At 44.5% G+C, this 24,034-nt stretch overlaps 1 protein-coding gene across 1 annotated transcript in view; it reads left to right on the top strand.

Moving 5' to 3' along the window:
• Positions 1-24,034, top strand: part of LOC128661262 (uncharacterized) — a 279,582-nt gene that overhangs the window by 210,457 nt on the left and 45,091 nt on the right. The window contains exons 5-6 of the mRNA XM_053715535.1: positions 9,560-10,553; positions 11,597-12,835. Of these exons, the coding sequence (XP_053571510.1) occupies positions 9,560-10,553; positions 11,597-12,835 (2,233 nt within the window). The remainder of the gene's footprint in view (positions 1-9,559; positions 10,554-11,596; positions 12,836-24,034) is intronic.

Here is a 24,034-nt window from a genome sequence, read left to right on the forward strand (position 1 = left end):
CTATAAACTGGTAGACACTTTTAGGGGCTAAATCGATTGCTTTATTTAAGTATTATATGCAGTTTGAAGTTGTATTTCACACTTTTATAACATTGGGGAACGTTTTTAGCACCAGGCACTTGTTAAGACACCTTCACAGTCAGGAAGGGCCTTTCTCTGTAGTAGGCAGAGCCTCATTTTCGCGCCATTACTGTGCAGTTAATTTTGAGTTCAGTACATGCAGCTGCATGTGTGAGGGTCTGGAATCCACTAAAAACGTTCCTAGAAGGCTTCATTTGGTATCATATACCCCCCTGGGATTGGTGAAGTTGCAGCAAAGGCTGTGGCTGGGACTGTAAGGGGGTTAAAATTAAAAACGGCTCCGGTTTCCACATTTTAAGGGTTAACAGCTTGAAAATTGGGGTGCAATACTTTGAATGTATTAAGACACTGTGGTGAAAATTTGGTAAAGATTGGATAATTCCTTCCTAGTTTTTCACATATTCAGTAGTAAAGTGTGCCCTGTTTAACATTTAAAGAGACAGTAACGGTTTTGTTTTAAAACGGTTTTTGTGCTTTATTAACCAGTTTAAGCCTGTTTAACATGTCTGTACCTTCAGATATATCATGTTCTGTATGTATGGTAGCCAATGTGGTTCCCCCTTCAAATATAGTGTGATAATTGTGCCATAGCGTCCAAACAAAGTAAGGACAGTACTGTCACAAATTGTAAAGTTGCCCAGGATGATTCCTCAGATGAAGGAAGTAGACATAGTTCTACATCATCTCCTTCTGTGTCTATACCAGTTATGCCCGCGCAGGCGACCCCTAGTACTTATAGCGCGCCAATGCTTGTTACTATACAGTAATTGACGGCAGTAATGGATAACTCCATAGCTAATATTTTATCCAAAATGCCAGCATTTCAGAGAAAGCGCGATTGCTCTGTTTTAAACACTGTAGAGCAGGAGGGCGCTGATGATAATTTTTCTGTCATACCCTCACACCAATCTGAAGTGGCAGTGAGGGAGGGTTTGTCAGATGAGGAAATTTCTGATACAGGAAGAATTTCTCAGCAGGCAGAACCTGATGTTGTGACATTTAAATTTAAATTAGAGCATCTCCGCGCATTACTTAAGGAGGTGCTATCTACTCTGGATGATTGTGACAATCTGGTCAACCCAGAAAAATTGTGCAAGATCGACAGTTCCTTGAGGTCCCGGTGCACCCTGATGCTTTTCCGATACCTAAACGGGTGGCGGAAATAGTGAATAAGGAGTGGGAGAAGCCAGGCATACCTTTTGTCCCTCCTCCTATATTTAAGAAATTGTTCCCTATGGTCGACCCCAGGAAGGACACATGGCAAACAGTCCCTAAGGTCGAGGGGGAGTTTTCTACTCTAGCCAAGCGCACGACCATTCCTATTGAGGACAATTGTGCTTTCAAAGATCCTATGGATAAAAAATTGGAGGGTTTGCTTAAAAAGATTTTTGTACAGCAAGGTTACCTCCTTCAACCTATTTCGTGCATTATTCCTGTCACTACAGCGGCATGGTTCTGGTTCGAGGAACTGGAAAAGTCGCTCAGTAGGGAGACTCCGTATGAGGAAGTCATGGATAGAATTTACGCACTTAAGTTAGCTAATTCCTTTATTTTAGACGCCGCTTTGCAGTTAGCGAGGTTAGCGGCAAAAAATTCAGGGTTTACAATTGTGGCGCGCAGAGCGCTCTGGCTAGGAATAAGTCCAATTTTCGTTCCTTTCGCAATTTCAGGAACAGACCGGCTTCCAACTCAGCAGCCTCTAGACAAGAGGGTAACGCTTCCCAGACTAAACCAGCTTGGAAATCAATGCAAGGCTGGAACAAGGGTAAACAGGCCAAGAAGCCTGCTGCTGCTACCAAGACAGCATGAAGAGGTAGCCCCCGATCCGGAACCGGATCTAGTAGGGGGCAGACTCTCTCTCTTTGCTCAGGCTTGGGCAAGAGATGTTCAGGATCCCTGGGCACTAGAAATAGTCTCTCAGGGTTATCTTCTAGAATTCAAGGAACTACCCCCAAGGGGAAGGTTCCACATGTCTCACTTATCTTCAAACCAAGTAAAGAGACAGGCATTCTTACATTGTGTAGAAGACCTGTTAAAGATGGGAGTGATACACCCAGTTCCAACTGTGGAACAAGGTCAGGGGTTTTACTCAAATCTGTTTGTAGTTCCCAAAAAAAGAGGGAACTTTCAGACCAATTCTGGATTTAAAAATTCTAAACAAATTTCTCAGAGTGCCATCGTTCAAAATGGAAACTATTCGAACGATTTTACCTACAATCCAGGAGGATCAATTTATGACTACCGTGGATCTAAAGGATGCGTATCTGCATATTCCTATCCACAAAGATCATCATCAGTTCCTAAGCTTCGCCTTTCTGGATGTGGCTCTCCCATTCGGACTAGCCACTGCTCCAAGGATTTTCACAAAGGTGCTTGGGTCCCTTCTAGCGGTTCTAAGACCCAGGGGCATTGCAGTGGCACCTTACTTGGACGACATCCTAATTCAAGCGTCGTCTCTTTCAAAGACAAAGGCTCACACAGACATTGTTCTAGCCTTTCTCAGATCTCACGGGTGGTAGGTGAACATAGAAAAAAGTTCCCCGTCTCCGTCAACAAGAGTCCCTTTCTTGGGAACAATAATAGATTCTTTAGAAATGAAGATTTTCCTGACAGATGTCAGAGAGTCAAAGCTTCTAAACGCTTTTCAATTTCTTCACTCTGTTCTACGGCCTTCCATAGCTCAGTGCATGGAAGTAGTAGGGTTTTTTGGTTGCAGCAATGGACATAGTTCCTTTTGTGCGAATTCATCTAAGACCATTACAACTGTGCATGCTCAAACAGTGGAATGGGGACTATACAGACTTGTCTCCAGTGATTCAAGTAGATCAGAAGACCAGAGACTCACTCCGTTGGTGGCTGACCCAGGATCACCTGTCCCAGGGAATGAGCTTCCGCAGACCAGAGTGGGTCATTGTCACGACCGACGCCAGTCTATTAGGCTGGGGCGCGGTCTGGGATTCCCTGAAAGCTTAGGGTCTATGGTCTCGGGAAGAGTCTCTTCTACCGATAAACATTCTGGAACTGAGAGCGATATTCAATGCTCTCCGGGCTTGGCCTCAACTAGCAAAGGCCAGATTCATAAGATTCCAATCAGACAACATGACGACTGTTGCTTACTACAACCATCAGGGGGGAACAAGGAGTTCCCTGGCGATGAGAGAGGTGACCAAGATCATCAAATGGGCAGAGGATCACTCCTGCCACCTGTTTGCGATCCACATCCCAGGAGTGGAAAACTGGGAGGCGGATTATCTGAGTCGTCAGACCTTTCATCCGGGGGAGTGGGAACTCCACCCGGAGGTGTTTGCCCAGTTGACCCAATTATGGGGCATTTCAGACATGGATCTGATGGCGTCTCGTCAGAACTTCAAGGTTCCTTGCTACGGGTCCAGATCCAGGGATCCCAAGGCGACTCTAGTGGATGCATTAGTGGCGCCTTGGACTTTCAACCTAGCTTATGCGTTTCCACCGTTCCCTCTCATTCCCAGGCTGGTAGCCAGGATCAAACAGGAGAAGGCCTCTGTGATTTTGATAGCTCCTGCGTGGCCACGCAGGACTTGGTATGCAGACCTGGTGAATATGTAATCGGCTCCACCATGGAAGCTACCTTTGAGACAGGATCTTCTAGTACAAGGTCCATTCGAACATCCAAATCTAGTTTCTCTCCAGCTGACTGCTTGGAAATTGAACGCTTGATTTTGTCTAAGCGTGGGTTTTCGGATTCTGTGATAGATACTCTGGTACAAGCCAGAAAACCTGTGACTAGAAAGATTACCATAAAATATGGAAAAGATATATCTGTTGATGTGAATCCAAGGGATTCCCATGGAGTAAGATTAAAATTCCTAGGATCCTTTCCTTTCTCCAAGAAGGTTTGGATAAGGGATTATCAGCGAGTTCTCTAAAAGGACAGATTTCTGCTTTATCTGTCTTGTTACACAAACGACTGGCAGCTGTGCCAGATGTTCAAGCTTTTGTTCAGGCTTTGGTCAGGATCAAGCCTGTTTACAGACCCTTGACTCCTCCCTGGAGTCTAAATTTGGTTCTTTCAGTTTTTCAAGGGGTTCCGTTTGAACCCTTACATTCCATAGATATCAAGTTGTTATCTTGGAAAGTTCTGTTTTTGGTTGCTATTTCTTCTGCTAGAAGAGTTTCTGAATTATCTGCTCTGCAGTGTAATCCGCCCTATCTGGTGTTCCATTCAGATAAGGTTGTTTTGCGTACTAAACCTGGTTTCCTTCCAAAGGTTGTTTCCAACAAGAATATTAACCAGGAAATAGTTGTGCCTTCTTTGTGTCCGAATCCAGTTTCAAAGAAGGAACGCTTGTTACACAATTCAGATGTAGTCCGTGCTTTAAAGTTCTATTTAGAAGCAACAAAGGAATTCAGACAAACGTCTTCTCTGTTTGTCGTTTATTCTGGCAAGAGGAGAGGTCGAAAAAGCTACTGCTACCTCTCTTTCCTTTTGGCTGAAAAGCATCATACGATTGGCTTACGAGACTGCAGGACGGCAGCCTCCTGAACGAATCACAGCTCACTCTACTAGGGCTGTGGCTTCCACATGGGCCTTCAAGAACGAGGCTTCTGTTGATCAGATATGTAAGGCAGCGACCTGGTCTTCTCTGCACACTTTGTCCAAATTCTACAAATTTGATACTTTTGCTTCTTCGGAGGCTATTTTTGGGAGAAAGGTTTTGCAAGCCGTGGTGCCTTCTGTTTAGGTAACCTGATTTGCTCCCTCCCTTCATCCGTGTCCTAAAGCTTTGGTATTGGTTCCCACAAGTAATGGATGACACCGTGGACCGGACACACCAATGTTGGAGAAAACAGAATTTATGCTTACCTGATAAATTACTTTCTCCAACGGTGTGTCCGGTCCACGGCCCGCCCTGGTTTTTTAATCAGGTTTGAAGAATTTCTTTCTCTATACACTACAGTCACCACGGCACCCTATAGTTTCTCCTTTTTTTCTCCTAACCGTCGGTCAAATGACTGGGGGGGCGGAGCCTGGGAGGGACTATATGGACAGCTCTTGCTGTGTGCTCTCCTTGCCTTTCCCTGTGGGGGAGGAGAATATCCCACAAGTAATGGATGACACCGTGGACCGGACACACCGTTGGAGAAAGTAATTTATCAGGTAAGCATAAATTCTGTTTTTTTTCAATTTTTTCCTCATATTTTATATTTTTTTTATAGGAAATTATAAGATATGATGAAAATAATGGTATCCTTAGAAAGTCCATTTAATGGCGAGAAAAACGGTATATAATATGTGTGGGTACAGTAAATGAGTAAGACGGAAATTACAGCTAAACACAAACACTGCAGAAATGTAAAAATAGCCATTGTCATTAAGGGTAAGAAAATTGAAAAATGGTCCGGTCATTAAGGGGTTAAGGGACCCCATAAGATGTTTAATCACCCTGTGAGGAGTGCTGGAGAGGCCATCGGAGGTGTCTAGTGCAGGGCTTAGAGAGACATTGAAATCGCCCCCCAGATAAAGGGTTCCCTTCTGGACCTCCAGTAGTTTCAAAGAGATAGATTTAAAGAAAAGGTCTTGGGCAGTGTTTGGAAAGTACAAATTGGCCAGGGTTAGGGGCCTGTCAAATAAAGTCCCTGTCAGTATCAGGTATCTACCATTAGGATCACTATATGACTGATCCATTTTGAAAGGGACAGTGGAGCGAAAGAGGATGCCCACTCCATTCTTTTTAGAAGGGCCAGATGCAAAATGAGCTATTGGGTAATAATGATTAAACCATTTGAGATTTTTAAGCCTAGAGAAATGAGTTTCTTGTACAAAAATTATATCCACCCAGATTCTGCAGGTCCCTGGTGATTATGGAGCGTTTACTCGGGCTATTGAACCCTTTGACATTGACAGTGATCAGGTCTAGGGACATATCCCTAGCCTGTGAGTGTGGGGTGGTCTGCATCATACTAATGTCGGAAAGATCAGGGTATGGGAAGGGCTAGGAGGGAGTATCAAGGGAGGGAAAGATGGGGCAAGGAAGGGTGGGCGAAGGGTAAAAGAAGTAGAAAAGGTAGAAAAAAGGAGTAGAAGTGAGATAAAGACGTGAGGTGTGTAAAAGTAACTCAACACCCCAAGCAATTTCAAAGAACTCAAGAGTACGTGACTATGAGTCAAATTTGAAAAAAAAAGGCAATCACAGGAGTAGTAACCCCAGTACTCTCTTCCATTGATATATAAACTTAGTAAAAAAGAAAAACATTGTAGGTAAGTGTAACCCTAAAGGTTGATATAACAAATAACACCAGAACTGGAACCATCAAAGCTAACAAAGGCCTGAGCAGGCCGGGTCAAGTAACCTATTATGAAACCTAGTCTTAGCATGCATCTCACCAACGGGTGAGGTCTATTAAGTGTCAGAAACGTTGGAATGTGTGCCTACCACTCCTCTAAGTATAAAATAAAAGGGATCTGTGTTATCGCCATATCTCACTGTCACCACGGATCAGGTCCTAATGTGTGCGTCCCATTATATGAGGATTTCAGTAGGCCTCTAGTTAGTGACAGCCTAATCTATGGCTTAAGCTAGAGCAGCCTATCTGGACCTAGTGCTAAAAGCTATGAGATAGATCCCAGAAGAGTGATACATACTATATGTTACTATTCGTGGGAGTAGTGAGAGATATAAACAGAAACAAAAAACATCACATCCCTCCCCTCCCGCATTTCCCCCCACCTACATGACATAAAGACCCCACAGAGTAGCAATTAAGACAGTCTTACCCCACTCCTTGCCAAAAGAAGAAGTCGCTGTTTGTCGCTGCAGTAGTAAGTCTCTCGGGCTGTAGACCCTGAGGTCAACCCTCCCCAGGTGCATTGTATCAGGAACAGCTGTACATTCTAAATAATAATAAATATACAGAAATAAAAACAAAAAAAAAACCCAAGGGAGGGGGCATTATGGGGAGAGACATCCTATAGAGAGAAGGAGGGAGGACATAAAAAGGATTAATAAATAGTCTGACACATAGTCCAAAGGGTATAGGAGGCAACTGTCTCAAGTGCACCCCGTAGGCATTTATCTAGGCCTAACTTTGTAAATATTTAAGCAGCACCAGTAGACTTTTGCAGTTTAAAACGGCTTTATTATTTCAGATATATTGATCTTGAAACAAAGCGATCTGTGGTGACAAAACAGTGCCTTAGGAATACACTCAATGAACGTAATGCTGATGCATTTCAGCCCTTCTGGCCGTAGTCGTAGAGCTACGACTACGGCCAGAAGGGCTGAAATGCGTCAGCATTACGTTCAATGAGTGTATTCCTAAGGCACTGTTTTGTCACCACAGATCGTTTTGTTTCAAGATCAATATATCTGAAATTGTAATGTCCCTTTAAGACATTCCACTTCCACGTTTTCACCTGCCTATAAAACCTCACTTCCTGAGATCTACTTTGCTTGATTATTTTATTTTTTCTGACAAAGGAAGCATCCATAAAACAACCATATGCGCCAGAGTCAATAACAGCTTCAGTCTTGAACTGATGTTGATCCCACTGCAAAGATAAAAAAACGGTAAGTGCATGAGTCTGTTTCTGCAGGGATACAGTATAGATATGGGATGGCTTACCCTTCTTAGTACGTTGTAGAATGGGACAAGTACCCACTGTATGATCTTTACTAGCGCAATAAAGACATAGGTTAGAGGTGCGTCTCCTTGCTTTTTCCTCTGGTGTGAGGGGAGCCTTGATAATGCCAATCTCCATGGGGACACTTACTGGTGTGTTTCTGTCGATATAGGTAGCAGTTGGTCTTTTAAATGAGGAGTCAGGGAGGCGGAGCCAACTGCCGAACAAGAGAGACGTCTTGAGAAGGAGCTCTCTCTCAGATAACTAATATAGGTGTAAATAAAGGCAAATTAAACGCTTAACTTCTTAAAACAAAGACATCTCATTAAATTCTATATCGTGGGTTTTGCTGGCTGGATGTTTGGTGAGACCGGCGACCTGCCTGAGCTATATTAGAGGAACTGCAGGAGAGAACACAGCAGCGGACACACCGCCATTCCAATAGTGCAAACCCACAGGCGGCTCTAAGAGGAAAGAACAGCGGAGATCAACTGTCCACCTTGCTTGCTCAGCCTGACCACAGCCTAACTTGCCAACACATCTAGCACTGCTGCCCGGAGGGTCGGGGCTCCGCTCCGGCGCAGCAGCAGAGGCACTACAGTGGGATTAGGAGAGAGCGGGAGTTGGGCAGACACCTTGCGGCTATTTTCTCACCTTGCGGCTGATCTGATGGCCATCTAGGGTTCCGGAGCTGCGATAACCCGCACACAGACTACCGCTGCTTCTCAGAGGATCCAGGACTCACTTTCACAGGCCGCATCTTCCCAGCACTGATTTGTCGCGAACAATCGCCATTTTGCGGCCTGGGTTAGAGGAGCTGCATCTCGCCATCACTTGCAGAACAAACTGCACCGGAGCAGTAACAGAAGGAGAGGTAAGGGCACTTACATCACATCAGCCCTAAACACTGAGCTTTAATATAAGGCAGGACTGTTCAGATTTTTGCAATGCACCACCCCATGTTAAATACAGTGCACACGGCAAATAAATAATATACTGGCTCCTTAGACATATTGACTGCCTGGCAGAAAATATATGCGACAGCTTCAGACATTGCTGCAGGCTCCCAGTGTATGAACTATTTCCCTATGAACTTACTTGAACAGAGCATGCTATGCTGGTGCTGTGCCAGGGAACTGTGACTTTATAATATAAATGCTACCTTACTATCAAACAGGTAGGCTAGGCACCAAGCATATATAGCTTGCCTAACTTAGAGTGAATATTTTCAAAATATCAGCCTGACAACTCTAATTACACAAATCACTCCCTACTCACTACAAGAGCTAACTTAAAGGCAGAACTAAGAAATTAAGGTCTAATACAGATTGCTGCAGACCTCTGCTTGTGGCATCTTACAGAGAACTGTACTTAATTATCCATCCTTGAGAATCCAGAACCTTTCTATTCTTTACCTGATAAAGGCAGCTAAGATCAATCTCTAACAGCTAAAAGTGCTTAGCAAAAACCTAGGAGTAGGTGACAAAGAGGATGTAGCTGCCTGAGATACACTGTGCTGGAACAGTCTGATATGGATGACTACAGCTAACTCTATACTCATTATTGCATCACCTGTGATACCATCGCCTTTCACTCATTTCTACTAAAAAGAAAATAAGTTTGCAGAGATGCTCACACAAACCATGAAAGGCGAGGCGTCCATAACCTACTAACCATATCTGCAGGGAATGAAGAGCAATAGAGAGGGTGCAGTAGTGATAAAGCATACAATAATACCCAGCGGAAGTCTAGATGAATTGAAATCTCTCTAAAGAGGGAAAAGGGACAGTTAGAAACACCTGCTGGGTACTTAACGGCCACAAAATCAAAAGCAACAAAGAATAGCTGATCTATCAACACTCACATTATGGCTACAAGAAAAGGAGCCAAAGGAGACAAAAGCCTAAAATCCTTATCAGTAGATACCTTCTTCAAAGCCTCTAAGATCTCCAAAACTCAAGAAGCTGCCCAGGCGGAAATTGAGGAAGACACGGATTCAGAAAATGAAGAGGAAATTACAGATCTAACCCCCGCAACTAAAGCAAACTTGCAGGGCCTGGTATCCAAACAAGATATAGCTTCTAATTTTGAGAAACTGTGGGAGAAGATGGATAGCTTTCAAACTACAGTCACTAATAGTCTTACGGACATTAAAACAGAGATACTAGAGCTGGGCACCCGAGTAGACTCCTTAGAAACAGCCACAGAGGAAATGGGGGAGGAAATCACAACGGTCTCCCAAACTCTTGACTCACACGGCCAACACATACAAGATCTAGAAGAAAAAATTGAAGATTTGGAAAACCGGAGCAGACGCTCCAACATCAGGCTCAAAGGTATCCCTGAATCAATCGGAGCAGAAGATCTACACAGTTATCTCCAGCAATTATTTCATGCTATACTGGGAGGGCCGATGGACTCTGAGTGCCCAATAGAAAGAGCACACAGAGCCCTTAAAGCAAAACCCAAACCAGAGCAACCACCAAGAGACGTTATTGTTAAGCTCTTACGGTTCCCTGATAGAGAAAAGATTCTACTGGCTGCCAGAAGCAACCCCACATTCAAGTTCCAGGGCAATATTATCCAGTTTTTCCAGGACCTTTGCATTAAAACACTACAGAAAAGATACGCACTGAAACCTCTCACTCTTCTCCTAAGGAAAAATAATATCCCTTACAGATGGGGCTTCCCCTTTGCGCTGCAAGTGATGCGAAATGGCAAAATGCTTACTATTAAAGCCACTGAGGAGATCCCAGAAATCTGCAAGTCCCTGGACTTGGAACCACCGGTCATCTTGGGGGAGGATTCGACATCTACCTCTTCTGCTGTATTGTCGCTAAAGGCGAAACCCCAAAGACCAAAATGGAAAAAGGTGACTAACAAAAAGAAACCCAAAACATGAGACGTCCAAGCAATACGTGAGGGCCACGGACAAGAAGGACTATTCCCTTTTTTTTTTCTCTCTTGTATTCTGGGGCCTCCCCTCAAACTTAGGGGTTGCTGAAAACGGCCGAGTGGCCGACTACAAATCAGACTCACAAGATGGGTCTGGGACTCTTCATCGGATGCAGGTGATGCAAAGTTGAAATTCCATGTCGGACTTGCACAGTACAGGTTTTATGTGCTGGTTTCGATATATTCCCATTCAATTGTTTAATTGTTTTTTAATGTTGTGTTATTGTATTTGTTTGTTTATACCACTAATATTTCAATGCATACCATGTTGTATAACTTTACTTAGCTCATCTTGCGGAAATGCTCTACAAGGTTATAGGAAAAGGAAGAGACAATTAGAGAGACAGAGTAGGAAGAGGGAAATTAACAAGCTTTTACTTTCAGGCTACAAACTTAGATACCGGAGCTCGGTGGGAGATCTGCTGTCTGGGGTCCCTGATGTCAAGGGAGGGATGGAGAGGAAATGTGGGTGCACAAATTGTGATGCTTATTCCTAAGATAGTTTTGATCTCGCATAATGCGAGAGGACTAAACACCGATGTTAAAAGGAGGACGGCCATGTCACAATATAGACGACTTAAAGCTAATGTTATTTTTCTTCAGGAGACTCATTTCCTAAAAGATACTATCCCCAAGTACTGGGCAAGAGATTACTCAAAGCAATATCACTCTGCCTTAGATTCCAAAAAGAGAGGGGTTTCTATCCTTATACACTCCTCAATACCCTTTACACATAGAGAGACTATATCTGATAAGGAAGGTAGATATCTTTTAGTGTTTGGGTGTTTGGGGGGTGTAGAAATTCTACTATGCAACATATATGCCCCAAATGAACAACAAGATAAATTTTTTACTGTTATTTCAAATCTGCTAACTGACTGGTCTAGACTAAGAATAATATTGGCGGGGGATTTTAACATTGACCTACAATCACTGACTAAGCAAACAATTACCCAACAGTCTAAGAAAAAACAGAGACAGAGGAGTTTTGCTAAGAATATTCTAGACACCTTAGCTCAACACACACTACAGGACACATGGCAAACACGACATGGTGGGCTAGGAGACACTACATTTTATTCAGTACCACACGACAGCTATTCAAAAATAGACTACGTATTTACTAGCCAGATACTGCAACCAGCAATACATTCATTAGATATTCACCCATGTGTCTGGTCAGATCACTCTCTGTCAGTGCTCACTCTAGGAGACTTAGCAGACCCTAAGAGAACTAGGACATGGACATACGATGCGACTAGCACTAAACACCCGCCCGTTAAGAGCAGAATTTTACATAGCCTACAAGAATATTGGAAAATTAATGTTGGGACTACAGCAAACACTGCTATACCCTGGGTGGCCCATAAGGCGGTGATAAGAGGGATCCTAATTAAAGAAAAGGCATTACATAACAAAAAGTACAACGACCTTATTAATCAACTAAACACAGAAATTGCCACATTAGAAAAGCTACACAAGTCAAACCACTCTGGAGCCACACTCACCAAGCTAGTTGAAAAAAAGCAAACTCTACAATCTCTGCTGAATGGGCACTCCATAAAAGCTGCACATAGACTAAAGACGAACTATTTTATCTTTGCCAACAAACCCGACAAATATCTAGCAAAAAAACTTAGAGACAACTACCAATCTCTTTCTATTCCATGCATTCAGACACCGACAGGCCAGACCACGACTCATCCACAGGACATTGTTGACACGTTTGCCAAATTTTACCAGACATTATATGATGGCACGAAAGTGCAGCATAACCCAGAGACGAAAGAGGCTTTTAACTCCTTTATGGATAGGGCAGGCTTGCCAGTGATAACTGAAGGAGATAGAATTAATCTTAATGCTGAGATCACAAGAGCTGAGGTGATAGCGGCTATAAAAGACCTTAGACCTGGCAAAGCCCCGGGACCTGATGGATTCCCGGGGGAGTACTATAAGGCGTTTAGGGAAGTCCTGGTGCCACACTTGATAACATTTGCAAATCATATTATGGAAGGGAGACCGATACCAGAAGAACTCCTTAGAGCCAAAATTGTGGTAATACCAAAACAGGGGAAAAACTCTAAATTATGTAGCAGCTACAGGCCTATCTCCCTTATCAATCAAGATGTTAAGATCGTGACAAAAATCCTGGCCAACCGACTCAAACATATCCTACCGGGTATTATCCACCCTGACCAAGTGGGATTCATAAAAGATAGGGAAGCCCCGGATAATATCCGTAGAATGGTATCGATAATAGACTTATTGCGAGACAGAAAAATGCCTTCTCTGGTCCTATCACTGGATGCGGAGAAGGCATTTGACAGGGTTGACTGGAAATACATGCTGAGTCTTTTGTCACACATGGGATTTGAAGGCAACTTCATGAAGGCGGTTCAGGGGTTATACTCAAAGCCTACAGCATTTGTTCGGGCGATAGGACACCAATCAGAAACCTTCCCAATACTCAATGGCACCAGACAAGGTTGCCCACTCTCACCTCTAATCTTTGCCATATGCATTGAACCATTGGCGGCATATATACGCAATTGTCCTGATATATTCGGCCTAGAGATTGGAAGATTCCACCATAAAATTACCCTATTTGCGGACGATGTGTTGCTGACTATCTCTAAACCTCTGCACTCATTACCATATGTATATCAAGCAATACAGCATGTTACGGTACCAACTGTGTACCAAGGGTTAACCCCAGATGAACAATGTCCTGCATAGACAATCAGCAATTCACAACCCAGCCAGTTTCAGGTTTAAAACAGAATGACTACTTTATTTGAAGGCAGCACACAGATTTATACAGGTTTTTGACCCCCCCTCAGATGGGGGTTGAAAGAATGTTGTACATTAGATAAAAGGGAGAAGCGCCCTTGACATGATACAATAGGATTATATTACTTAAACACTTCAACCACAGGACACTCTTGACTCTCCTTATCACTTAGGCGTTTCTCTCTGGGGGTGATCAAACAATAGAATGCTAAGCATTAATTAGATTGTAGCTGGAGCCTGCCGCTTGTGGTTAGAAAATAAAGTTAACACTTTCAGTCCTGACTGAAGGGTCTGTCACATAGCTCCCCCCTTGTGGAACACTCCGGCAGACCCGGCTTGACCCTTTTGCGGGTCAACCTGGGGATGACCGGACTAAGGGGTGGTAGGCATGTCAGTTTGCTGGGACAATCCATCTGTATTCCCGTTATGAGAGAGAATCCCTGTCTGTATAAATAAGGGTTCAACCTCTTCAGTGCCCCGACTAGGGCTAAACAGTCCTTCAAAATATCATCGGCTTCTTTACGTGGTTTTTGTACCTGCTCTTTATAGGTATCCACAATCCCTTCATACTGACATAGGGTGCCCTTGAGTTGCTGCACCTCCCTATGAGCCAGCGTCAGCTTCTCCTCCAGTGTCACTAAGTTTGTCCTTAATGTTTCATGTTCCACTCTCAAGCTGGTGTTTTCTGCAGTCTGTCGGTGCAGCTTGTCTAGCAGAGATTCCTGTTCTAAACGTGCTTTTTCCTCTGCACTCCTCTTCTCTCCCGCTAGCACTGTTACATGATTATTTAACGTGACCATTTTATCCTCTACGTGACTCTTCTCCTTCATCAGCGCATTGTAACGTGACTCCCACATATCAATAGCGGATAGAGATTTACTGAGCTCAGCGTCCTGGGGCTTAGCAGCAGGGGGGTCAGTCTCTGCTGCACGGATCTGAGCACGGGTAGTCACAGGGTTAACATCAGCGGGACCCATGGGAGCATAGGCAGAAACAAGGGGGACCAAGGTATTTCCAAGGAGAACATCAGCTGGTAAATCCTTCATGACCCCCACATTCACAGGTCTAGCGCCCCCTCCCCAATCCAAATGCACCCTGGCAACAGGCAGGCGGAACACAGTGCCCCCTGCTACCCTCACAGCCACAGTGTCTCCTGTGTGCTGTTTCTCAGACACCAAGTTCTTTCGAAGCAAGGTCATGGTAGCACCAGTATCCCGTAGACCACTGACCTCCTTCCCATTCACTTTAACCAGTTGCCGGTTATTCCGGTGGGCAGCTTGCACAAGGTCTGCCTCATGTAGGATGCCCCAGCATTCTTGCGCCTCTACGTAGCGGGCCGCAGGCTGAGGGTTACGTGGGATTCCGCCGGCGGGTCTTCTCCAGGACTGTGCTTGGTTCGCTGCATTTAGGGGACACTCTGGTCTTTTGTGCCCTAGTTGCTTACATCCAAAGCACCGAATCGGTTGTGAGTAGCCCCGCGAATTGAACCAGGCTCTCTGAGGGTAGTTCGTGGCCCGAGACCGTGTGGTATAGCGGTGCGCTGGGGGTTGGTAACTGGCAGGTGCTGGGGTGACTGGGGGTCTGTACTCCACTCTGGCAGGGGGCTTAGTGGTAGCAGTGTCCAGTTTGCGGGCATCCGTATACTCATCTGCCAAGCGAGCCGCTTCATGCAGGGTGGAGGGTTTACGGTCCCGAACCCACTCTCGAACTCCTGCGGGTAACTTGTCGAAGCAATGTTCCAACAGGAATAGCTGCAGCACCTCTTCCCCAGATACGGCTTGGCACCCCGCTATCCAGTGAGCTGCTGTGCGGTGCACCTTACATGCCCACTCAAGGTAGGAATCACCAGCCAATTTAACAGTGTCTCTGAACCGCCTCCGGTATGCCTCCGGTGTAACCGCATACCTGGAGAGCAGAGCCTTTTTCACAGTATTATAATCCCCGACTTCCTCATCTGGAATGGCCCGAAAAGCCTCACTGGCCCGGCCGGATAATTTTCCGGATAACATCGTGACCCAGTCCTCTGCGGGTACCTTGTGTAGTGCACATTGCCTCTCAAAATCTGCAAGGTACCCATCAATCTCTCCTTCTGTTTCCAGGAAGTTTTTAAAAGCTGCAAAATTTACTTTTCCCTTTTCCACTGGGGTTGCTGTGACTTGGGCTGCTGCAGCGCCGCTTTGGCGAAGTAGGTTGGCCTCAACAGCTGCTATGACCCGGTCGATAATTTCGGCAGATGGGTTGGGGCCATAATATGCCAGTCTTATTTTAACCGCCCGATCAAAGCTTGCTTCTTCAGGGGTTCTGTCTGATATGCTGGGCCCATTGGTTCCTTCTGTCCCTGGTACTCTTTCCATCTTAGTCAGTATTGTAATAATCCCCCTCTTCCTGAGGTTACTGGCTTGTGTAGTTGCTCTTCTGGGCGATAAGGTTCATTCCGTCGCTTGCCACCAATGTTACGGTACCAACTGTGTACCAAGGGTTAACCCCAGATGAACAATGTCCTGCATAGACAATCAGCAATTCACAACCCAGCCAGTTTCAGGTTTAAAACAGAATGACTACTTTATTTGAAGGCAGCACACAGATTTATACACCCTGGCTTCAGGTTACAGAGGCCATGGGTTTAACAGTAAAGCAAACATATGAACAATGCATCAAACCTCTAACAATTGTCTATTCACAGGTAAAACAGATTAACATATTAAGTTAATTAACTAGGGAAGAACGTTTACTCAGACAATCTGATGTTGGGCAGTCTAGTTAACATAATCACACAAGGACACAATCAGTTTACCCAGACAGACTCCTGAGACACAATCAGATCTGAAACATACATAGAATACATCTTATTACAGAATATAGGAACAGTTCTTATTAGCTATAAAGTCTTTTATGCCCACTTGGCTTATAGAGTCACAATTGCTCCCAAAAGGTGCACTCACACCCTGTACCCATCCTGTATTTATGGATACAGGGTGACATAGACATAAGACAGAGTTATGAAAGTACATGGGGTGTTCAGCATATAAAATTCCATATTTCCATGCAGTCTCTGGGTATCCTTAAGCCCATGTACCTCCAGCCCAAAGAATGTTCTATAACAGGCCCTCCAATGTACAGTGGCGAGATTGGTTTCGTCACATCTCTCCCCTTTTCCAAACAGACTAACAGGGTATCTGACCTCCTGTCGGTCAGTGCCCTGGTTAGTCCAGCAACCCACCCATAAAACACAATTAGTAGTACAGCCCACCCACAATAAATGGTTACTACACCTGAAAACTTGTCCATGTCCAGGTGCCTCACCACAGCTGTGTGGGGGACTGGCACGCTGAATTGGTGGGTTGCGAGGTGGGCAGAGACCAGCTGTACTCTGCCCGGGTGCCAGCACTACCATGGAAGTAGCCTGGTGGGAGCCTGGTTGCTGGAGGGGGAGACCGATCATCTCCCCTTTGGCTAAACAGCCCTGTTGCTGGGGGACAGGACCAACTGTCCCTACCCCTTGTAACGCAGCCTGCCGCTGGGGAATGGAGTCTGGGCTCCCAATTCCCTGTATATTCCTCTGCTGCTGGGGGACAGGACCAACTGTCTCTGCCCCCTGTAACTCAGCCTGCCGCTGGGGAATGGAGTCTGGGCTCCCAATTCCCTGCAGGACCGGTGGAGAGACCTCGGTCCTATCTCCACCGGCCACCTGGGGTCCTTCCCAGTAAATCTCCACAATATCTTCCCAGCTGAATGGGTCTGGATCTGGGTCTTTCACCTTGCTGTCCTGCTGAGCCTTCCCAATGGAGTGGAAGAGATCTCGGTAGTCCTGCTCCAGTTCCCACTCCAGGGCTGCTAAGTGAGCCAGGTCTGGCTCTACTTCATGGGGGTCAGCCCAGTCATGCCTAGCCTCCCTCTCATAGAAAATGTCCTGAAGTCTGGTCTGCGCAGGGCTCCCAAAGTCAGGCTCTGCAAAGGACTCCCATAACAAGCCAGGACCATCAAACTCCTCTCCCTCTGGTTTGTCATGCTCAGCTGTCCAGGGTATATACTGTGCCATATACCACCAGAGCGCCTGGTAGGCATCCTCCAGCCATAGCTCCTGCCATACCCGGTGCTCTAGTGCCTTCACCCATTCCTCCAGGGGCTGCTCTCCCAGGAAGGGCATCCGCAGGGCCACTTGCTTCTGCAACCGCTGCTCTTCACTGGGGAGACTCTTACCCTGCTGGTATTGTACATTATCCAGGGCCTGGTACCAGATGCCTTTCCTTAATGCATCCCGGCCATCCAGGTCCTCCTCCTCATATAACACCGCTGGTTCCATTCTGTTGCTTTTAGGGTCGCTGTACTGGGACATGCGTTGCCCCCAACTTGTAAATCCACGGAATGGTGTCTCCTGTAGCTGTCCTTCTGGCTGTAGGATCAATCCCGTCGCTTGCCACCAATGTTACGGTACCAACTGTGTACCAAGGGTTAACCCCAGATGAACAATGTCCTGCATAGACAATCAGCAATTCACAACCCAGCCAGTTTCAGGTTTAAAACAGAATGACTACTTTATTTGAAGGCAGCACACAGATTTATACAGGTTTTTGACCCCCCCTCAGATGGGGGTTGAAAGAATGTTGTACATTAGATAAAAGGGAGAAGCGCCCTTGACATGATACAATAGGATTATATTACTTAAACACTTCAACCACAGGACACTCTTGACTCTCCTTATCACTTAGGCGTTTCTCTCTGGGGGTGATCAAACAATAGAATGCTAAGCATTAATTAGATTGTAGCTGGAGCCAGCCACTTGTGGTTAGAAAATAAAGTTAACACTTTCAGTCCTGACTGAAGGGTCTGTCACACAGCAATTTTCTAAAATATCGGGATATAAAATAAATATAGATAAGTGTGAGGCGCTACCCCTTTCTATTCCTAAGCATACTATCAAATTGATAGAAGCAAACTTTGACTTCAATTGGGCTCTAGATGGGTTGAAATATTTAGGCATAAAGTTGATGTCACATTCCTCGAAGCTATATGAAGCAAACTATACCCCTTTGCTTAAAGCGATTAGATCTGATTTGAGAAAATGGAAGAAAATGGGTTTTTCGTGGTATGGGAGACTATCCGCGATAAAAATGACGACTCTACCTAGAATATTATACTTATTTAGGGTACTCCCGATCAGGATTAACATTACAGACATTGCTAACCTTCAGAGAGACATACATAGCTTCCTAAGAGACAATAAGCACCCGAGAATTCCTCACACTATCTTAAACAGACATAGACAACTGGGAGGGATAGGGGTCCCCAATCTACTTGATTACTATAGAGCGGCAAGACTGACCCAGGACTCCCTCTTGAGTAGGAGACAGGAGGATGTGATATGGCCTCTCTTAGAAGCAGAGATGGTGGGACAGGAGACTCCAGATGGCATCCTTTGGTCTAAAAGCCTAACTTATGGGCATCCCATATACCAGAATAAGACCACATTACTTTCTAGACGACATTGGCCACCCACACGGACCATGGAGGGAATTCTTCCCTCACACACAAAGATTCGACCCTTGAAATTCATTGTTAACGAAGAATTTAAATTTCACATTAAAAAATGGGAAAATAAAGGGTTATATAGGGTAGCCGACATGTACTCCCAGGGCAATTTGCTGACCTTTACACAGCTCCAACAGAAACTTGAACCTCTTCCATTACCATGGTTCTTATACCTCCAAGTAGTATCAGCCGTACGTACATACGTAGATAAATCCCCGACACACATCAGACAATCTGAGCTTGAACACCTTTGCGCAGCAACTGCTCGACCTAAGAGGGCAATTTCTAGACTATACATTTCAATCCAAGACTCTAAAAGTGACTCTAAGACAACATTAATGGCAAAATGGGAAGCAGATATAGGTAAAGAGTTAGAAAGAGACGAATGGCAAGAAATGTTGCACCAAACCTGTAAGGGCCTCATTAGTGCCGATCTAAGAGAAAATGCATTAAAAACATCTTTCAGATGGTACCTTACCCCAACTAAGACAGCCCATATGGGAAAAGAGAGCTCTAAATATTGTTACAGAGGGTGCAAAGAGGTAGGATCATATCTACACATGTGGTGGGGATGCCCCAAGGTATGTAGAGTATGGCAAGAACTGTCTTCCCTACTGGGAAGGGTGTTGGGTGAACAGATTGATCTCACCCCGGCTCAGGCTTTATTGCATGAACGTATCCCTAGTTTGAATAAATACATTAATACGTTCATTAGAATACTGTGCACCACGACCAGAATAGTGATCGCTAAATACTGGAAGACGGAGGTACCGTCGTGGTCAGAAGTGATAGCTAGAATTAAGTTGGTATACTCAATGTATGAATCTGCTGCACAGATCCAAGATACGGAGGCCCAATTCCAGAAAGTCTGGTTTTATTGGATGCTGGAGGGGGATAATAATCTGACTTATAGGGTAGCTGAAGGGGAGATGGAATGGAGAGGGGAGAGAGACAGGGTGTGGGGGAGGAGAAGAGGAGGTGAGGAACTGAGTTAGTTACTACCTTTAGGAGCAAGATAAGATGAGAAACCAATTCTTTGAAATGTTAACACAAAATACAACGCTTAAATATTAAGGTATAAGTTTGATCCATGCATTGATTATTGTTTTTCATGTTTACATAGTTTTAGTTTTGAGTTATTGTTAATGAGGCTGGGAATCTTTGAAGATCATGCCTCCTACATACTACATGTTCCCCAAATAGATAATACATGATGGGCACTGCTTAGAAAATTTTTGAGGGACCATGTGTTTATGTCTAAATAACACACTCTTGCCTGAAAATGTAATGCAGAACGTACAAAATGAAAGGGACTGATCTCACTGGAATAAACCTCAAGTTAAAAAGAGACTTGTTGAAATCTGAAATTCTATTGAAGGACATTCCTCTTTGAAATGTGATTTGGTTCCCTAGGACCTGATGTTTTCTAATGATTGAAAATCTGTATTTTTTCTTTCGCCTGTTTGATGTCATTGTTGGAAGAGTGTGATTAATAAAAATATATTTCAATTAAATGAGGAGTCAGAAGTCAGTCTCTCAGTGCGGCGTTCCCTTAACCTGCGGTCTAAGGTGATTGCCAGCTTAATAAGTCCTGTTAGGGTCTCAGGCATCTCTACTCTGGAGATTTCATCTTTTAAGATGTCATTAAGCCCAAGCCTGAATTGATTTCTTAATGTGATGTCGTTCCACAATGTATCTGTGGCCCACATCTGGTATTCTGTGACATAATCCTCAACAGGACGTTTTCCCTGTCTGAGAGATCTAAGTTTGGTTTCTGCATTTATTTGTGTGTTGGCATCTTCATAAAGTGATGCCATTAAGGAAAAAAATGCATCAAGTGAATTCAAAATCTCATCACTGGATTAAAAAAAACGGTTAGCCCAGGTCCTGGGTTCCCCTGTTAAGTATGAAATAACAGTACACACCTTTATTTTTTCTGTATGATAGGTGCGGGGTTTCATAGAAAAAAGCAGCAAACAAGAATTTTTGAAGTCTCTGAAATCTGACCTCTTTCCTGAAAAGAGTGCAGGAGGGTTAATGTGTGGTTCAGGAGGGTCTAGATTTCTAGGAGTTATTATTTCCTTATAAACAATTTTTAAAGCAGTGTTCTCAGCTTGTAAGTGTGAGCGCTCTTGCCAAATAATCAACTTTTTGGTTTAAGGTTTCAAACTCTGTTTTTATGGCTTGGGAGTCCATATTTATTTTTATGGCTTGATTATTATGTAAGATAAATTGTATCTTTTAGAATTGTAGTGTGTTGCTAGTTGCAAACGCCAAGAGATACAAATTATAACCTGGCAATATGCTTCAAGCGTTTTGCTAAGAGTGAACTCACAGGAAATGCTGCTAGACAAATATGATTCTATTCAGACAAACAAGTGTGCAAGTCTGATAAATTCACAGAGGCAAATATGGATAGCTAGATCAAAAATAGAGTTCTTTAGCATAAGATTAATTGTTAATATAAAGACTGAGTAAGTACGGTTGATAATATGAACTAGAAACAACTTGAGAGAATCTGATTAGCAGAGTTATACTTGCGGTACCCTGTGCTTGGCTTTCCCTTGCAGCATGGAACGCTGTAATGGCGGAGTGAGACTGGAGTTCTTCCTGAGAGCTGAGTGGCTAGTTGCAGTACTGGTCAGGCTGAGAGATTGTTCTGTAGCTTCCGGAAGGAAGGTGAGTTGATGTCCTAGCGAAGCAGGTGAATGAATCAGCTGCAGCTGGAGATGTGAGAAAATCCTCTGTAATACTGTGGTGGAGCTGCACTTTAGGAGAGAGACTGACAGGCAATCTATGAAATGGATTCAGATGGCTGTGCAGATTTGCAGGCCCATTTATCAAGCTCCGTATGGAGCTTGAAGGGCCGTGTTTCTGGCGAGTCTTCAGACTCGCCAGAAACACAACTTATGAAGCAGCGGTCTAAAGACCGCTGCTCCATAACCCTGTCCGCCTGCTCTGAACAGGCGGACAGGAATCGCCAGACATCAACCCGATCGAATACGATCGGGTTGATTGACAGCTCCCTGCTGGCGGCCGATTGGCCGCGAGTCAGCAGGGGGCGGCGTTGCACCAGCAGCTCTTGTGAGCTGCTGGTGCAATGTTAAATGCGGAGAGCGTATTGCTCTCCGCATTTAGCGAGGTCTTGCGGACCTGATCCGCAGTGTCGGATCAGGTCCGCAAGCCCTTTGATAAATGGGCCTGTAAGTGTCTTTAGTAGAAAGCAGCAATTAGTTAGAAAGTTCCTTTTTGAGGGTTAAATTCAAATAAGCAAAAGTTCAATATCACTCAGTTTGAGATGATAGCAGGAGTGACTTGATTTCTCATCAATCTCCAGGACTCTCTTATCTTACTAAAGGAACATCTACAGGTTGCCAAAGCCTCGCAGAAACATTACTACGATTTAAGACACAAAGATAGTCCGAATTACAAATTAGGTGATTTGGTATGGCTATCCATGAAATATCTGAAATTATCTGTTCCTTCAAGGAAGTTGGCTAACCAATATATTGGCCCCTTTCCTATAAAGAAGATACTCAATCCAACCTCTGTGACCCTACAACTGCCACCTAGATACAAGGTGCATCCCACGTTTCATGTGTCTTTGCTGAAACCATATACATCCAGCACCTTTAGGGGCAGGCCGAAAGAACCACCTCCGCCCATTCACTTGGATGACCATGACGAATTTGAGTTGGATTCTATACTCGACTCCCGTATGTACCGTGGTCATTTGGAGTACCTCCTCCGTTGGAAGGGCTACGGTCCTGAGGAGGATTCCTGGGTACCCAGGTCTCATGTTCATGCTACCCGTCTCTTGGATGCTTTCCATAGGCGTTATCCTGCTAAGCCTGCATCCTCGGAGCGGATGCTTTGAGGGGGGGGGATCTGTAATGTCCCTTTAAGACATTCCACTTCCACGTTTTCACCTGCCTATAAAACCTCACTTCCTGAGATCTACTTTGCTTGATTATTTTGTTTGTTCTGATTGGAATACTTCACAGAAATCAAGTCACTCCTGCTATCATCTCAAACTGAGTGATATTGAACTTTTGCTTATTTGAATTTAACCCTCAAAAAGGAACTTTCTAACTAATTGCTGCTTTCTACTAAAGACACTTAATCTGCACAGCCATCTGAATCCATTTCATAGATTGCCTGTCAGTCTCTCTCCTAAAGTGCAGCTCCACCACAGTATTACAGAGGATTTTCTCACATCTCCAGCTGCAGCTGATTCATTCACCTGCTTCGCTAGGACATCAACTCACCTTCCTTACGGAAGCTACAGAACAATCTCTCAGCCTGACCAGTACTGCAACTAGCCACTCAGCTCTCAGGAAGAACTCCAGTCTCACTCCGCCATTACAGCGTTCCATGCTGCAAGGGAAAGCCAAGCACAGGGTACCGCAAGTATAACTCTGCTAATCAGATTCTCTCAAGTTGTTTCTAGTTCATATTATCAACCGTACTTACTCAGTCTTTATATTAACAATTAATCTTATGCTAAAGAACTCTATTTTTGATCTAGCTATCCATATTTGCCTCTGTGAATTTATCAGACTTGCACACTTGTTTGTCTGAATAGAATCATATTTGTCTAGCAGCATTTCCTGTGAGTTCACTCTTAGCAAAACGCTTGAAGCATATTGCCAGGTTATAATTTGTATCTCTTGGCGTTTGCAACTAGCAACACACTACAATTCTAAAAGATACAATTTATCTTACAGAAATAATAAAGCCGTTTTAAACTGCAAAAGTCTACTGGTGCTGCTTAAATATTTACAAAGTTGTGCATCTGGGGATCGAGCAAGCACAGAAGTTCTTTGCAGCATAACCGTATTACTAACAGCATTTGCACTTGCCAGTACTCACCTCCAGAACGATCCAAAGAGGTGCGGCCAGCTGAGAGATTCACCGGTTTCGTCAGACGCCGACCAGCTGATCGAGGAAGAGTACCCAGGAGGGGACGGTACATTGAAGGAGGCGCACAGAGGTCTTGTTTGACAGCCGAAGAGGTTGCTTCGTAACTCCAGGTACCCCCTGTGCACGGGTCGACTCCGACGCTTGGGAACATTTACT

The sequence above is a fragment of the Bombina bombina genome, chromosome 5 (genome assembly GCF_027579735.1).
Source record: "Bombina bombina isolate aBomBom1 chromosome 5, aBomBom1.pri, whole genome shotgun sequence".
In the NCBI taxonomy this organism is placed as follows: Eukaryota; Metazoa; Chordata; class Amphibia; order Anura; family Bombinatoridae; genus Bombina; species Bombina bombina.